This window comes from Mesoplodon mirus (assembly GCF_964341445.2).
Source record: "Mesoplodon mirus genome assembly, chromosome: 19".
NCBI lineage: Eukaryota > Metazoa > Chordata > Mammalia > Artiodactyla > Ziphiidae > Mesoplodon > Mesoplodon mirus.
In genome coordinates this window covers 5,240,633-5,259,266 of record NC_138995.1, presented here as the reverse complement: position 1 = coordinate 5,259,266, position 18,634 = coordinate 5,240,633, and the positions used below count along the sequence as shown (strand labels likewise).

The window sequence follows — 18,634 nt, the reverse complement described above, 5'->3', positions numbered from 1 at the left end:
GGATATTTCTGATGGTTTCCCCCCATGAGAGCTGGGCCCCTGGCTTGGAAGTCCTTCCAGGTCAATACCAGGCCTGGGCCTCTGGCCTGGGAGCTTCCTTCCCTGCTCTGCCAGGACCCTGTGGACAGTAAACCCGCTTCCCAGAAGGAAAGCAGGCCCGGACCGTGGTTAGGTGCCCCCCTCCCCGCCTCCCCACTGCCCTGATCTACTAATCAGCCTGCCCTGTGTCTTTCGATGCTGACACCTGGAAGAAGTAGAGACTTGGCAAGCACGCGAGCAGCTCCTGTGAAGCTACATACAGACTGAAATGAGTCTTGTTTTTAATTTAATTTTTCTTCCCCTGTAACAAGCAAAGGTCACATTACAGATAAATTGCCTGGAAATTCCAATTTAATAAGGCATATGCATTTTTCAGGCCCAGAAGCACAGAAAATATGTTGCACGCCAGTATTTTTGCACTAAAGGTTTATTAAAAAGACACCTTTGAAAATGCAGAAACTTACAGAGTGCCTGGCCAGTCGGTCCAAAGGGCTGATTTGACACAAGGGCTCATAGGCCAGGAGGTGGAAGCGCAGGTCGGTTGATAGGTGCTGAGCTGTTTTCCCCTCTGGGGTAAAAAGCTCCAGGGTTGGGGAGGATCACACCTACTTCCAGGGGCTTCCATGCAGCTCTTTGGAGGGCGTGGTCATGGTGAAACCCAGCACTGGGCACTTGGGAATTCTCAGTAAATGGAATGACCCCGTCCTCCTCTCTCCGTAGCTGTGGTTCTGAGGAGACGCAGGAAGATGGGCATCAAGGAGATCTGCGGCACGGGCAGACCTCCCTAAGGTCTCCGATTGGAAGAGGCACCAAACAAAATACATCAGCTAATAGAGGGAAACAAAGGGCCCAGCAGAAATGCAATTAAATAGGACAACGATGGAGACCTGATTATTTTTAAAGGAAAATAAAATAGTGGAATATTATCCTGTAAAACCACTCAAGCTCATGGTTTCACTGGAAATGTGATGGGTACAGGCCTAAACCACTGGGCATTGTTCTTAGGGGACAGCTTCCAATTAACATCTGTAAGCTTTTTACTGAATATAACTTTTTCCTGTTCAAGAAGCAAACATGTTCATTGTTCTGCAAAACTGTAGCAGCGTAAGGCCAAAAAAAACCCCAAAAAACAAAAAAATGACGGGAGAATCAAAGAGCATTCTTTGCCAATGTGGAAAGCTAGATTACTTCATTCAGTTTTTATTTATAATCTGAACTCTGAGTTGATTAATCAAGGAATAAAATATGGGTATTTAAATATCCATTTAAATTTTTCATGATTTCAAATATGTTGAACCACCACAAATCACTCCTGGATCAACTGTGAACTTGTTACCTGGTAAGTTGGGAAACAAATGTCACTTTTCTTTGCATTTTCCATTTCCTTGATTGTTCCAACTGAAAGAGAAAGGATGCAGTAACCTCTACTGGGTGACCACCTGTTCAGGCACTCTGCTCAGCCCTGAGGATGCAGAATGACCAACACCTGTTCCTGGGCATAAACACACAGTATCCTGGTTAAGATCCAGAGCCTGGAATCTGGCGCACCTGTGTTTAATTCCATCTCAGCTACTTCTTAGCTGTGCTGCTTTGGGCAAGTTGCTAAGCCTCTCTGAGTCTTGGTTGTCTCTTCTTTATAACAGTGATGATACCCACTTCATCAGGGTGTTGCAAACCACATAAATAAATGTGGTCTATGAGTGGTTAGCACAAAGCCAGGCACAGTAAGCATGCCGTAGTATAGCCAACTTTAACCTCATCCTGATATTGAGAAGTTGGTGAAGGTGGCAGACCTATAGGGCCCATATGATGCTCTTAAAGGCATTTTAACCTATAAGGATTTAGAGGAAGGCATGACTAATCCTTCTAACTGGGGAACTCAAACAGGGGGACCCAGAGGAGACATTTCGGGTGGGTCTTAGAAGGTAGCATTTTGCCAGGTGTACATGTAAATTACTATTGAAGTGAAAGGCTGGTGTTTTTAAAGCAGTTCATTCTCATGAGTAATACATTTCTTCTGTTTTGAAGAAATATGGAAATGATAATTGAGGCATCAAGGGAGTGTGGGAAAACCTCCGTTAGCCTCATTCATTCTCTCCATCTGTTCCCCATCACTGTTTCAGCTTCAAAACCTTGTTTCCCCAGGGCTCGCTGAGTCATATATTTCCAAAGTATTCTGAGGACGGTGTGGATCACGTCAAAAGAGAGCACCTGGGCCTGACTCAGTGGCCACCAGCACACACATCAGCCACTTGGAGTCAGGCCTCACTTTGCCCTCACAGCCACCCTTGAGGTCACTGGGATTGTCCCACCTAACAGAGGAGGAAACAGAATCACAGAGACTAGCTCGCCCCAGGTCACACAGCCAGAATCCAAGTCTTTTTCACTCCAAAGTCTATGCTTTTAACTCCCCCATCATGCTGACTACATGTGTGATTGGGCAGGGCCCTGGCACCAAGTTCAGATCCCAGCCTTGCTGCACACTAGCTGTTGACCTTGGCAAAGGCATTTATCGCCCTGAGGGGTTTTGTTGTTGTTGGTTTGGTTTGGTTTGGTTTTGCACCGGAATAATATTCAATATTTATCGTTTTCCTTGGCAAAAAGTCATAGTGCTAAATTTTTTAAAAATAAAACATCCCACTTAAGTTTTTTTTTTTATATACAAGTCGGTTTAAAATGACGGAAGTTCAAACTAAGAAATCTGCAGCCTGTAATTTACTAATAGAAAAAATTCAGACAATTATAAGATCTGTAGCATCCAGCATCCTCTCAGTTCGCTCATGTGTAAAATGGGAATAATGTTACCGACCCCACAGGGTTGATGTGAAGGCTGACAAAGTAGATACGGGAAGTAGATACGGGAAGCTCTTAGAACAGCGCCTGGCGCCTAGTAAATGCTCAGTTGGGCGTTGCATGCTGCTGTGTTGATACTATTTTATTAAATGGATGTGTAATAGGGGAGGAGCGGCCGCACGGTCCTTATCGCGAGACCTAGCGCGAGACTTTTCGCGTGGCGGTTAGAGGTCCCACTCTGCCAACAGTCGGCCTCGCAGTGGTCTTCCGCATCACAGCCTTGTCCCCGGGGCCGGCCGGTGAGCTGGTGGCTGTGTCCCGCAGAGCTCCAGAGCCCTCGCCACGGCCGCCCACTGGCCGGGCCCAGGCCTTGAAGAAGCTGCAAACCACTCCCGCATCCCCACCTCCGCGACCTGATGGCAACGGCGGTCTCCGTGGGTCGAGGGCCATGGAGGCCTCAGCAACGGGAGTAGACGGACACTGCCGTTAAGGTACCAGCTTCAACCAGCTTCAGCTCTCCGTTCAGTCTCTCCGTTGGCCCAGCTTAGATCAGTTGTCTCCCCCTAGGAGGTGGCCAGAGGTCAGGGTTAAGTTGCGAGGACAGTGCACATCATTACTTCAGGTCCGCCTCTGTGTTTGGGGCTCTTCTCAAAGCAGGGCAATAGTCGCGAGCTGGGAATTCACCTGGTTGGTATTTGCTACAACGTGTACTCGTGCTGATCCCATACAAATGGTTCTCTCCAGGTTAAATGAAAAGCCTGAGGGCCGGCTGGGTCATGGGTGCCTGGCTCCCTCAGTGATGACGGCTGGGCAGGGTCTGGGGACCTGGCCCTGAGGGCACTGCCAGCCGGGCCTGGGCACTGGCAGGAGGACCCAGCCTGGGTGCTAGACGAATGCTCCCAGGCAGGGTAACTGGCCGCCGCGGGGACCCCCTCCTCTCAGCCAGGGCCTGGACCTCAGAGAGCGAAAGTTGAGCCTTGGGACCTTGCCCTTAATTGTCAGAACAGAGAGTAACGTTTGTTTTGGTGGAGGTTTACAGGAACACCGTGACCCGACGGTGACCTGACCTCAGGAACGAAGGATCCGACAGCAAGAAGTCTGCAACAGCTAACCATGGCCCTCCCTCACCTTTCCTGTAAAAGGGCTTCACTGAAAGCTTTTGGGGATTTTGGATTTCTTTTTAAGGCATGAGACACCCGTCTCCTTGCATGGCCCTGCAGTAAACCTTTCTCAGCTCCAGGCTCCGACATTTTGGTATTGTTTGGCCTCATTCTGTGTCGGGCACACGGACGTGCCTACGGTAACAGATGCTGTGCCCCGGAGGCTGTTAATACTGAAGACTGGATCCGATGCCTTCCAGGAAGCATTTGCAAGGTCCTCTTCCTGGTGGTGTTCTGCAGCCCCAGGTCTGGCCCGTCTGCTTTCAGTATAAAAACTGAATTTGATTGGTGTGCACAGAGATGCTTGGGTCTGTTCACGTGACTCAAGTTCACAAGCGGCTGAAATAAACCGGAGTGCCTCTCTGTGAATTAAAATGAGAATTCTGTGTCAGAGGGTCTGTCAGTGACTCTGAGAAGCCCAAAGACGTCCGGGGGTTGGTGCTGAGGCTTCAGCAGAGCCTGGGAGTCAGTGGAGGGTCTCCTTAGCTGGTGGTGAGGCTGGGACACGACTGCGGTGCTGCCTGTTGTGAGGCAGCTGAGTTGCAACCAGAGGCTCCTGGAGGCTCCTTGGATGCCTGTTCTCGGCCCATGTTTCTTATTCCTCAGTCCCCTTCTCAAGGACCAGCTGACCACCCCTCCTTTCAGTGACCACAGCCTCCCTCAGGAGACAGTCACGCTGCAACCGTCCAAGATTACCTCCAAGTCAGTGGTGACGAGGAACCTTGGTGGATCCGTCTCCTTGGCCACACATTTGTGGACGACCCCTTGGTCTCTCCTACACATGAATAATCTGACCCATTACACTTAGAGGAGCCCTGATTCTATCCTCAGAGCTAACTTTTTCTCAAAATTCAGGGCGTATCTTCTGCTGAGAAGCGGCTTAGCATGGGGGTTTAGAACATGGGCTCTGGGGTCAGACCACCTGGGTGCATGTCCAGTTTACAATCCTAGGATCTGTGTGGTTTGTGCCTTAGTTTCCTCATCTGTAAGTGGGGATATTATATCTACTGTGTTAATTTCCTATTGCCACTGTAACAAATTACTACAAACTTGGTGGCTAGAAATTTATTCTTCTGGAGGCCAGAAGTCCAAAATCAGTCTCACTGGGCCAAAATCAAGGCGTCAGCAGAGCCATCCTCCCTCTGAAGGCTCTAGGGGAGAACGCTTCCTTATCTCTTGCAGCTTCGGGTGGCTGCGTCACTCCAGTCTCTGCCTCTATGGTCACATGGACTTCTCTTCTGTGTGTCTCAAATCTCTTTCCCTCTGATAAGGACACCTGTGGTTGCCATTTAGCCCCTTCCTCTCCCAATAATCCAAAAAAAATCTCCCCACCTCAAGATCCTTAATTAGACCTGCAAAGTTTTTACCATGTAGGGTAACATCACAGGTTCCTGAGATTAGGACGTAGACATCTTTTCCACTGTGAAGACTGGGATGGTAATCTGCCCCAAACTCTTCATTCGGAGATTTGCCATCTTCTTGGTTAAATCCAGTTTTAAACATTCTTAGAACCAAAGCTGGCAGTATAAGGCAGAGATGGTCAACTTCAGGCATCTGTATAAGACTGATGAACTGACAGTTCTCATGTCTCTTCAGGGACATGAATTCCAAACATTGGTGGGTAGGGAATGGCAAAAACACCAACAAGCATCTTTCTGGCTTAAGTACTAACGTGGCTGGAGCACTAGCAAGGTGTCACTGGGACAGTCCCACATATACCAAGCCACCCAGTTCAAAGAAATCTGGGTCATGTTCAGTCAGTCTCCCTGATATATAAGACTTTCATTTCTTAATGTACATTTATATTGTTTGAACTTATTACAATGAGCATGTATTACTTTTACAACAACCTGAAAAATAAGAAGAACGTTTTAAAATTCTTTGATGGTTTCCGTTATCCAGAATCCAAACCCCGTACTACAGTGGTTCAGGTTCTTAATAATTTGTCTCTCCAAATTTGTTTTCTTTCAGTTTCCCCTAGAGAAGCTATTTTCCAACCACAACCATCTACCTGTGGTCCCTAAACATTCACTCAGCAGCTATCTATTGAGTGTTTTATATGTGCTAAGTAATGTTCTAGGAGCTGGGGTCATGACAGTGAACAGATACCCTTGTTCTTGTGGAACTTACATTTTTAGTGATATCTCTGTTCCATATGTTATTCATATTCTTCTCTTTTCCTGACGTGTCTGTCCTCTCATTCTCTGACAATATCCCCCCATTCTTTCTGTCTTAGTTCAGGTACTGCATCCTCTGTGAGGACCCCAGGGTTACCCTCCATCAGAGATAATTACTTCTTCCTCCAAGCGTCCATGTGCCTTGCCTGTACCTTCATGACAGTGCTTCTCCTGCCTAGTCTGCATACCAGATGCATCCAAGGTGTAAAAACAAAAACAAACAAACAAAAAAACTGGACTTGGACTCAGGAGACAGGCCATGAACTCTGCCTGTATGAGAGCTGGGCAGATAAGAGCTCCTTCCACCCAGGCTTGTCATGAGGAATAAAGGAGGTGCATGTACAAAATATTTAAAGCAGAAAAGGCCCAGGGTTAATGGTCAGTCATTACTTTCTGAATGAACAACTGTGCTATAATGATGTTTTTGGATTTGTATTAAGAATTATCTGGCAGCTAACCTGGGAGCTTGTGCCCAGTACTCCTTGAATATTTCTTGAATCTATTTTGAATGTAATCTGACGTCGTTTGGGGATTTTTTTTTTTTTCAGGTATTCTGTTTACAAGGACCCAGCAGGCTGGCTGAATATCAACCCCATCAACGGGACTGTTGACACCACTGCTGTGCTGGACCGCGAGTCCCCATTCGTCCATAACAGCGTATACACTGCCCTCTTCCTGGCAATCGACAGTGGTGAGTAATTTTTTAAATGCCAATAAGTGAATACTTTTCAGTTATAAATATATTTTTACATTTTTACATTTCTTCTGATATACCTAAAGGTGTACTTGGGAAGAATTAAGCGTGGTGGGGGGCAGGGAAAGCAAATGTGTAAACACATGTGAGTCAGTAAAATCCCCAAGTCCTGGAATTCCTGGGTCTTTGTCTAGTTAGGGGTCAGAGCAGTGAGCTCACTGTGCTCCATCTCAAGTAGGCGCCAAGGCTAGGAAGCCACATTGATGTCCTTCATCTTGGTGTCATGTTCTCATCTACAAGGAGGGTTATTTTTACCTAATGCAAGTTGAAAGGAAGTCCCAGAGGACATCACCGACCCTGACAATTGAATTGTTCCCTCAGCTTTTTTCCTTTTATGATATGCACCATGGAAAGACATCAGGTCCCCTCAGCTGGTAGCTTCATAAGCGCAGAACAATCGCTGTTCGTTCAAAAGCTAATAATGCAATATCCACAACTCAGACTCTGTTTCAGACACTGGGGATACAGTCGTGAACAAACAAAAATCACTGTCCTCGTGCAGCTGACACAGTCATGGAGCACGAAAGGAAATTGAGTAAAATACATACTATTCAGAAAAAAAAGTATACTATTTATGTATGAAACAGGAAAAAGAGATAGCAAATGAAAGGATGCTACAGTTTGAACCAGACATCCCTGAGAGGCTCACTGAGGAAGTGACATTGAGTAAAAACATGAAAAAAGTGGGGTTGGGGCCCCTGAAGCAATCTAAGGGAAGAGCAAGGAGGCTGTGGGCTGGAGCAGAGAGGGCAGCGGTACGTGAAGGGGGTGGGGGTGCAGATCACGTAGGGTCACGTGGGCCTCTCTGCAACCCTTGGCTTCTACTTTATGTTGGAATGGGAAGCCGTAGCCAAGTTCTGAGTAGAGTTCAAAGTGCCATGATCATTCTGCTGCTCTGTTGAGATCAGACATAGGAGACAAGGACAGAGGTAGGGACACCTCTTAGGAGACTGAGAACAACCTGGGAAAGATGGTGGCTTGGACCGATAATGGAGTAGGGGATGAGAAGGGATCAGATTCTGGAGATACTTTATATATTTCAGACGCAGAGCTAACAGGATTTGCCATTGGCTGAGATGGGGGGAATCAGAGTCGGTTTCCGGGTATGTTAAGCTAAGATGTCTACTGTGTCAATCACACAAGAAGTTTTGCTCTCCCTGTAATTCCTAAAAGTCAGCTGTTCATAGCTGAAGATTTGGTTTTGAGTCCTATATATATATATCATAATGAATATTTTTATAGGGTTCTTTGTATGTGCCTTCATTACCCGATAACGGGTGAACTAAGAATTCTCAGAGGCTGGGTACTTACACAAAACCAAGTAGGAGAGCACGTGTCTAAGAAGTGAGTGATCAGTGTGGCACCCAGTAGGCAGAGCAGGTTTCACAGTGAAGTCAGCCTTTGAGTCTGGCCTTGAAAGACAGGATTTGGATAAATGGCAGGGTCAGGAGGTCGGGATGCCGGAGGGCACAAAGCAGAGGGGTCAGAGTTCAAAGGGAGTGTGGCCTGGGAGGTCAGAGGAGGAAAGAGAGGGGTTCCATCCACTGTGAGTAAACGTGTAGAAACCTATCTGGATGTATACGGGAAAGTCATATCTTCAAGACATCTCAAAATCCGGGCAAGTCATCTGATAGAGCAGGCACCCAAAGGATCCCGTATGTTCTTGAGGAGAAAACTGACATGATGAAATAGCACCTGGACATTCATCAGCGGAGAGCTGGACCAGACACTGTGCTTGGTCCTGGAGACTCAAAGATGACCAATACATTGTCCGTGTGCTCCGTGAGCTAATGAGTTACTTGGCAAGTTAGGCTAACAAACAGAAGGTGGCAATGCACTGTCACAGCTGTCCTCCTGGAACTAAGCCCAGAGGAGCCCCTCATCCAGCCTCAGAGGTGGTCACGGGGAGCTCTTTGGTTGAGGGGATCTCTAAACCGAGTGACGAAGGATAGGTTGAGAAAATGGAAGGCATTCTACTAGAAGCCTGAAAGAAGGTGGTTATGTGAGACACTTAAACATTGGTCGGCATTACTGGAGGCTCCGTATTTACAGAGATAAGGTTACTAGGTCTTGTGTGGAATGCCCAGCTCCTGTCACAGTGCCTGACTTAGAGCAGGCACTCATGTATATGTGGAGTAGATCATAAAATAGATGAAGAAAAGCGCCATATGCTATGCCGAAGAGTTTGACTTGGTTACCAAACTCCTCGAGAATAAACGCTGTACTTTAGAAAGATAACCCCCGTGGCGGTGTAGAAAATCAGTCAGATCATGATGAGACATGAGGCAAGGAGGCATTAGAAAGCTGTGCAGAAATCAAGGTAAGAGAAGCAGTGGAAGTCGTTTGGGTGGAGTGAGTCTGGAGCTGGGAAACGTTGTAAGACATAGCAGGTATCTTAGTTGAAGGGGTCAAGGTATGCCTGTTGGCAACAGAAACAAACTAGAAAGGATGAATGTAGAAAACATCTGGATGGAAAAAACAAGGCTTTGAAAACAACCCATACTCAATATGAAAGAGAGAATGGTAATACGAAGATTTCTAGTGAGAAATCTAGTCTATTAATAGAAATGGAACTGGTTTCAAAGGATTGTTCCCATGTTGTCCTTATGGGGTGGATGTTGAGATGATCCCATGAGACACTGCAACGTGGGCCTGAAATAGAGGCCAGGAGGTTTTACTCAGGGAGTCACAATGCAAGAGATTGTCGCCATCAGAACAGATAAGTTTTGTGGAAGGAATAGGTCTAGACCGGAGTGCTAAGGGCATCAACAGTGGAGGACAAAAAGCCAAGAATTTTAAAATGCTTTTCAAACAAAAAGTATCAATTACAGATCAGCTAAAGTAATGATTTCAGAGTTCTGTACTACGTAAAAGTATCTGTATTTGTAGAGAAAATTCTCAGCTAAGAACATCATGAAGGAAGTTTGAAACCCAGCAAATAGTTTAGTTATCATTGCCTTATAAAATATTTTATGCAATTATTCATCAAAAAAACTAGAAATGAAATACACTTTAATTTTTGCCGGAAACAGGAGTCTTCTCTCCAGGTGTGACTGGGCAAGCTGCTTATAGATTCTGAGGCTCAGTTTCTATAATACTTCTACAAAATGAGGAAGATAATTTCTACTTATGAGGTTGTCGTGAGAAAATGAAGTGCTGTGCCCTCTACACACTCCATCAGAAGCAATATTAAGTGTTCAATAAATGTCAGTCCCACCCCAGTGGGGTTATAGACAGGAAAGAATACAGCCAAGAATGGTCTTCAAGAAATAATGCAGTTTGAAATCTATTTCTTATCTAACTCTGTTAATACTAATATCGGACAAGGAAATTCAAATCTGGTGTCACAGATGTTTCCAAAGGATAGAAATGTCCCTGAAGATGGAATGATAAATAAAAAACAAATTGGCATTACTATGTAGAACCATCATTAGAGGTGATAATCTTGAATAAGGCTCAAAAGACTTAGCGCAAAAAGAGAATAAATTTTCAAAGACCTCATAAATCAGAGTAACTTTTGTTTAAAGGCTCGTTTTTGTCACTCACTGAAAACTTATCTCTAGATATTGTGGTTAACCAGGAAAAACCAACAGTAAGTGCTGTTAGGCCAAAGTTAATAGTACTAACTGATGGCTCAGTGTTATACAAAGTAAGCATTTGATTTTATTCATTTTATAGAAATTCAGTGTGTTTGATGGAATGAAAGAATAAGGAATTTTTGTCATACAACACGAGGAAAGCTAAAGCAAAATAAATGGATTTTCTCCAAACAAGGAGTCACTCAGGAATTTATGCCAAAACATGTCAATAAAATATATGGCCATGGGAACTTTATGGTAGGATGTAGTAGACCAATGTCCCCACTGCAAAAACTAGAAAAATCTGGATAGATTACAAAAATCTTAATTGTAAAGGCATCAGAGAGCTGCAGAAACAATGAAGCCTCAACTAAAAACTAAAATAGGAAAGAAGAAAGAACCATTCTAAAAAGAGTGTAGGGCCACCAGCCACTTTTTTCTCTCTGGGGCTATTTTAGATTCTGGGTGAGGATCAGGCCTGACCCAGGCAGGGCCCAGGATGGAAAGAAGTAAATGAGAAACACTTGTAACGGTCATGTGGCTGGTGTGACAAAGTGAAAACTTGAGGGCTCTTAAGCACATGGTTATAGATAAATGCCTTTTAAAGGGCAGAATAAAATCTCCTGCGGTCTCACTGAAACAAAGACCTAACAAAGCAAGAAACTTACCTTAAACACACAGCCATTCTCTCTTTAAGACATTTGCCAGATTTTGAAGGTATGAGGGATTGGAGGATGGGATGGCTGATGCTATAGACTGAATGTTTGTGTCCACCCCAAAATTCACATGTTGAAATCTAATCCCCAGTGTGCTGGTATTTGGAGGTAGGGCCTTTGGGAGGTTCATGGGGATGGAAGCCTTCATGAATGGGATTAATTCCCTTATAGAAGAGATACCAGAGACTTCCTTCACCACATGAGGACACAGCACAAAGACTATATTGAAAACTACAGAACACTACTAAGAGTTTTTAATGCTGTGTAAATAGAGACCTATACCCTATCTGTGGATGAGGAGACTCAATGCTATTAAAATGTCAGTGCTCTCCAAATGGACCTAAAGGATTCAATGCAATACCAAGCAATATCCCAGGTTTTTGTTTTGAGAAGAAGGGGAAGAAACAGATTATAAAATTCATATGGGCTAAAATTCATAAGGGGCTAAAAATAGCCAAGGAAATCCTGAAGAATAAGTTGGAAGACTGACACTACCATATATCCAGACCTATTAGAAAACTGTAATAATTCAGGGACTTCCCTGGTGCTGCAGTGGTTAAGAATCCGCCTGCAGTGCAGGGGACATGGGTTCAAGCCCTGGTCCGGGAAGATCCCGCATGCTGCAGAGCAACTAAGCCTGTGCGCCACAACTACTGAAGCTCACACGCCTAGAGCCCATGCTCCGCAACGAGAGAAGCCACTGCAATGAGAAGCCTGCGCACCGCAATGAAGAGCAGCCCCCGGTTGCCGCAACTAGAGAAAGCCTGCGTGCAACAAGAAAGACCCAACGCAGCCAATAATTAATTAATTAATTAATTAATTAATTAATTTTTTAAAAGAAGAAAACTATAATAATTCAAACTGTGTGGTGTTTGCTCAAAGATAGAAAAAACTGACCAGTGAAATAGAATAGAGAGTTCAGAAACAGATCCACACATATACACACTCCCTGGTTATGACAAGGACAACATGGTAGTGCAGATGAAAAAGCATGGTCTTTTCAATAAATAGTGCTGGGTTAATGGGACACACATGAAAAGAATTATCCTGACCTCTCTCTTATACCATATATAATAACCAATTCTAAATATGTTACAGGTCAAAATATGGAAGGTAAAATAATACATCTTTTAGAGAAAAACATGTTAGAACATATTGATGTCCTTGGCATAGGCAAAGTTTTTTAAACAGGACACAAAAGTACTAATGACAAAAGGGAAAAAATGATAGATTATATTAAAATTAAGAACTTCAGTTCATCAGATTATACCATCAAGAATGTAAAAAGGTAACCCACAAAGTAGGAGGTATTTATATTATAAAGGAATCCTACAATCTATATGCAAAAGGCACCACTCAAAGAGGAATGGGTAAGGGACTTGAACAGGTGTTCACAGCAGAGGATATACAAATGCCAATAAACATATGACGAGATGCTCAACTTCATTCATCAAGGAAATAAAAATTAAACTATCCAAATACAAACTAAAATACAAATTGATTGAGGAAATGCAATGAAATTTAGTACTCAGCACACCTTCAAAATGACTGAACTGAAAAGATGGAAAATGCCAAGTGTTGGCAAGGATATGAAATCATTAGAACTCTCATATCCAGCTGCGAGAAGTGTAAACTGGTACAACCACTCTGGAAACTGCAAGTATCAACTAAGGGTGAACATATGCATCCCCTATGATCCAGGAATTACATGCCTAGCTCTCCATCCAACGGAAATGTGTGTATCTGTTCACCAGAACCTGTGCCAGAATGTAAAGAACAGCACTGTTCATGATAGCTCAAAACTGGACACTCTCCAAATGCCCAACAAAAGTAGAATAAATAAATGGTGGAACAGTCACACAATTGGGTCTGTACAGCGCTGAGAATGAATCATGTGCAGCTATTCACAGCAACATGAATGAATCCTGCAAACATAACACTGAGCAAAAAGCAGGCTGAGGCAGAAGATCACATATGGAATGATTCCATTTAGATGAAGGTCAAACAGGCGAAACGAATCCACGCTTCCAGATTACGTTGTGGAAGGGCTCTTTTTTTTTTTGAAGTATAGTTGATATACAATGTTGTAAGTAACTATATATATAGCTATAAAAGAATATATATATTATTTTTCAGATTCTTTTCCCTTATAGGTCATTTCAAAATATTAAGTGTAGTTCCCTGTGTTATATAGTAACTCCTTGTTGTTTATGTGTTTCATATATGATAGTGTCTGTATGTTAATCCCAAGCTCCTCATTTATCCCTCCCCTTGCTTTCCCCTTTCTTTTTTTTTTTTTGCGGTACGCGGGCCTCTCACTGTTGTGGCCTCTCCCATTGCGGAGCACAGGCTCCGGACGCACAGGCTCAGCAGCCATGGCTCACGGGCCCAGCCGCTCCGCGGCATGTGGGATCCTCCCGGACCGGGGCACGAACCCGTATCCCCTGCATCGGCAGGCGGACTCTCAAGCACTGCGCCACCAGGGGAGCCCGCTTTCCCCTTTCATAACCATAAGTTTGTTACAGTTGAGGCTTGCAGATATTTATTTATTTATTTATTTATTATTTTTGGCTGTAAGCCTCTTTCTGTTTTGTAAATAAGTTCATTTGTATCATTTTTTAAAATTAGATTCCACATATGAATGATATCATATGAAGTTTGTCTTCTCTGTCTGACTTCACTTAGTATGATAATCTCTAGGTCCATCCATGTTGCTGCAAATGGCATTATTTCATTCCTTTTATGGCTGAATAATACTCCATTGTATATATGTACCACATCTTCTTTATCCATTCATCTGTTGACGGACATTTAGGTTGCTTCCATGTCCTGGCCACTGTAAATAGTGCTGCAGTGAACATTGGGGTGCCATGTGTCTTTTTGAATTATGGTTTTCTCCAGATATATGCCCAGGAGTGGGATTGCAGGATCATACAGTAGCTCTATTTTTAGCATTTTAAGGAACTGTGGAGGAGCTTCTTGATCTTGTATATACTGGGCTAACTACAGGGGTGTGTTCAGATTGTGAAATTTCTTCAAGCTGTGTATTTGTGGAAACATGAAAGTTTCTGTATTTCAATACAACTTAAGAAAAAATATATATATGGCTACACAGAGAGCGTGTCCCTGGTCCACTGTGTCTTCCCCAGGAGTCTGTGACCACTCATGTGCTCTCTAAGTATCTGTTACCCTAAAGCTAGACTCTCAGCATCTTGTCATCTAAGGAAGGACAATCCCCAGCTGCTGGGGGGGGGGGGGCGGGTGGCAGAACTTCCCGGAGGGGTGAATGACAGGATGTCTGCAGAGTGAACGAGGTGAAGCACGCGCTCTGCAGTCCCTGTAACACTTGGCAAAAAGCGAAGTGACCCCATCATAACTCCTACACACAGCTCTACTTATTCAGTTCAGAACAATGGTAAGGCAGCACAGAAAGAGAATATACTTTTTAGGCACCTCTTAGAGACTAGAAACTGTGATATCAGAATGGAGGAATGTAAAAAGATAGTCAGGTACAGGGCTGGAAATCTGTTCTGAGTTAATAGAAATTAAAAATTCTTTGGACCTGTTTGCTTGTGGGGGGCCCCAAAGCAAGTCTATATAGATTCCAGAATCGCGCTTCACAGTGATATTGATCATGCCCGGGTTATGAATGATTCGGGGAGGGAAAGACACTAATCACTCCCTACAGATAGAGGCTAGGTTGTAACCCACAGGACACTCAAGGATGTACAAGGCACTTTTCGTAGACTGTTACCGGTTTTAATGAGCTATTAATTACCTAACAACATTGTTTTATTATAAGCGAAATGCTTTTGTTTTGCTAAAGCAGAAATGGCTGTGCTTGAATGATTGACACAGTAAAGCCTTTCATCCTACAGATCAATATGGTGTGACCTTCTGTGTTGGCGAGCAGTTTACCTTTAGAAACGAATATCATCACTTACCTTATGTGGTCCAGACTAGTGCCTTCAGAGTACAGGAACTCCTTCATTAAAGACTTAAACGAACACAGAATTTCTGGCATGTGTTAAGAAAGGGGAAAAAAAAATAAAGACTGTTAAGGAAAATACCAAGATGGAGAGACGACATTCAGAAATGCAGTCAGGTGGCATCCCTTTGGGGATGTGCTGACAGGGGGGCAAAGCAGCAGCAAGTAACACCGGTCAAATCCCAGTGTGATTATCGTTGCTGCTCAGGTAATCGCCAGAAAGGTCAAGTTAGTCTCACTGTCTTATGTGGGCCAAAAACTGCCAGAAGCAGTTTCTTGTAAGAGTTCTGGAATCCCACTGGAGATTGTCATGGGCAGAAAGGCATAGCCAGCTGGTGCTTCTTGGCTTACTGCCTTCTGCTCAGGATTCTATCAGGCTGGTCTTCCTACCCCCTTCTCACCTGTAACCTCATCTTTCACTCCTCCTCCTGTTCTGAAATGGTATAGGGTTCAGCGTTCCATGATTGTTATTGAATGGCTCTTATGCCCTCAGAGAAGTTCTAAATTGTGACTCCAAATGCCAAAGACAGATATTGGCTTCAGGAAGTTCAAGTGCCCTTGCTCCCAGCACCCAGGCTATGCAGAGAGTTTAAAGAAAAAAGAAAAAAATTATCCCTCTTCATTCTTACTAAGGCTTGGTGCATACGAAATAGTTTGAACCAGGAAACGCGTACTGTCTCTAGCATCCATATGAAGCCTTTATGTGATTATCAAGTATCACATCCCCATCTATTTTCACTTAAAAGAATAAGGGAGGGCCTCCCTGGTGGCGCAAGTGGTTGAGAGTCCGCCTGCCGATGCAGGGGATGCGGGTTCGTGCCCCGGTCTGGGAGGATCCCATATGCCGCGGAGCGGCTGGGCCCGTGAGCCATGGCCGCTGGGCCTGCGCGTCCGGAGCCTGTGCTCCGCAACGGGGGAGGCCACAACAGTGAGAGGCCCGCATACCGCAAAAAGAAAAAAAAAAAAAAAGAATAAGGGAATGATAGCATAAAAACAAGCCCAATTATCACTAAATTCAGCAGCACGTTTTCATAACTTAGCAACTTGTATAAAGTATGTTTGAGTCTGTCGGTGAAAAATGTGCTGTGGGTTACCAAGAAGACCCAGATAGAGAACCAAGCATAACAGCTGTAAAACTAAAATGGAATAGACTAAGATAATAATTTTTCATAAGCTAAGATATATCAGGTCCTAACCTGTCTTTTCCCTCCGTCTCCTATATAATAGACGTTCTGATAATGCAAACTGATTCTAAATTGAAATATTGTGCAAAATACTTTTAAATTGATTAAAAGAGAAAAAAAGTTATTTGGCCCCATAGTGAAATGACTGCTAAACTACAGGATAACAATGGCCCCCAGACTGGGGATGACAGGGATCTGAACTTCAAAAAGATGCCTCTTTGTGTAGATCAACCAAGACTGCTTAGGGGATGTAGTAAAATTATTTAGATTAATTCTACTTAAAAGATGCTAGTTTGGATAAAATCAAGCCATTCGTTATGATGGCAACCCAATTAAGCCAGTTTAACACCCCTTACCTCAGCTGTTATAGTAACTGAGGAAGAAAAATAAATTGAAGGCCCAGCCATCATTCCTCGTTATTTCAAGTACCAGTAGAATATCAATCACGTTGAAAATACTAGCTACAATTTTGTCACTGACAAAATGGCCTGATGAAAGAACTCTTGAGATCTGGTAATAGAAAGGCTGTGATCAGAGCCATCTGTAGGCAGCAAGTACACTCCACAGAGAGACGGGGGCCCGGTGCTCTGCTAACCCTCGGAATGGACCAGCTCCCCAACTTCACTGTGCCACCCTCAGTATGAGACTTAGGCCCTCTCAGCCTGTTGCCCCACCTGCAGAGTGAGGATAACGCCACCTGCCCTGCTGAGTTATTACAAGGATGGGAAATCATGAATGCAAAATTCCTGGTGCTTTGTAAGGACTTTAATATTGTAAAACTTAAATATTTAAGTCAACCCACTTGAGCTGAGTTATGGACTGATTTTTCTAAACTTATCAGAATCATCAGTGTCTGAAGCAAGCTATGACATGCCATCTGACGACCGCCCTTATGGTGGTCTGAGCATTTTTCTAGAGAAGGGACGGGCTGCAGAGCCCTCCACTCGGAGTAGGGCTCTAAATCAGAGAATTAGCCAGAAAATGCTGCCTTCGACATGGGCATCAATTCATAGTGCTTGCTTCTGTCTGAATGGGGAGACTTAAGCCACCCTTCATCTACCTGACAGCAGGACATTTCCATGTTGACCAGCCAAATCAACCATCTGACACATAATGTTTTTAAACGTTATTGGGGAAGAAAGCTGACTTGGGCATTAAAATACCGTCTGCAGTGCCCATCTGTGCCAGCTCAGTTCATCCTGCCGAGGGGTCTCTTAGCTTGTACTCCTCGGTATTCCCTCTTCCCCAGCTTGGGTAATAACATCACCACCTGCACGGTCCCCAAGCTGGAACCCCATCCCCACCGAGACTCCTGCCCCACCGCTCCCAGTCCAGCTCTCACTGTCTATCCAGCCTCCTGAATCCAGCCTCTGCTCTTGCATCCTGGCTGCCCTCACCTCATCCCCCATTGTCAGTCCACATTGCTGCACTGGCCGCCCAGCTGGTCCTCCTGCGCCCTCTCTCCTCACTCAAGCCCTCTCCTTTCCCTGCCTCCAGCATACCCTGCTCTTATCAAAGCTAGCATCCTGCTTAAAAGTCTACGAAAACTTATTCCCACAAAATAGCCACACGATTCCCTCTGTCTAGAACAACCTTCTCCAGCTACACAAAGTATTCTCGCTTCTAAGCCACATCTTCATGGAGCCTTTGGAACTGTCCCCAGACAGTTAATTATTCCATGCCGCAAGCTCCCGTGACATTTTATCCTCACGTCTCTTCCCACACTTAAAGCGCTATCCTGCATCTGTTTACATATCTGTGCCTGCCACACTGCTAACATTTCAAGAACAGGCACCCTGTACGGTTGATTTTTGTGCATATCCAGTAAGACACAGGGAAGAGCCCCAATAAATATAATTACTGGCTGAATGAATAAAATAAAACTCATGTTTAAACATGGCCTCCAAATCAACTATTCCCCTACTTTGGCCTTTTCTTTAAAGTCTGTAAAACGGAAACAAAAAAACCCAAAAGGTGGAATTTTTTTTTAAGCAGTTCAGGTTTCAGATTATTTCTCCTCCAAAAGAATTTTTGAGTCTGAATTATGTGAATAATTGCCTCAGCTCTAAATCGAGTATCACCCATGGAAACCTGGCACTGTAGTTTGCAAATCTATTTTCTACCAGGTTTTTGGTTGGTTTACTATTAAATGTTTTCAAAATATAAAATGAGAGGGCCTCCCTGGTGGCGCAGTGGTTGAGAGTCCGCCTGCCGATGCAGGGGATACGGGTTCGTGCCCCGGTCT

The 18,634-nt window shown here is 44.3% G+C and overlaps 1 protein-coding gene across 1 annotated transcript in view; it reads left to right on the top strand.

The window, feature by feature from the left end:
* Nucleotides 1-18,634, top strand: part of CDH13 (cadherin 13) — a 1,043,800-nt gene that overhangs the window by 1,001,092 nt on the left and 24,074 nt on the right. The window contains exon 11 of the mRNA XM_082607144.1: nucleotides 6,718-6,860. Within this exon, the coding sequence (XP_082463270.1) occupies nucleotides 6,718-6,860 (143 nt within the window). The remainder of the gene's footprint in view (nucleotides 1-6,717; nucleotides 6,861-18,634) is intronic.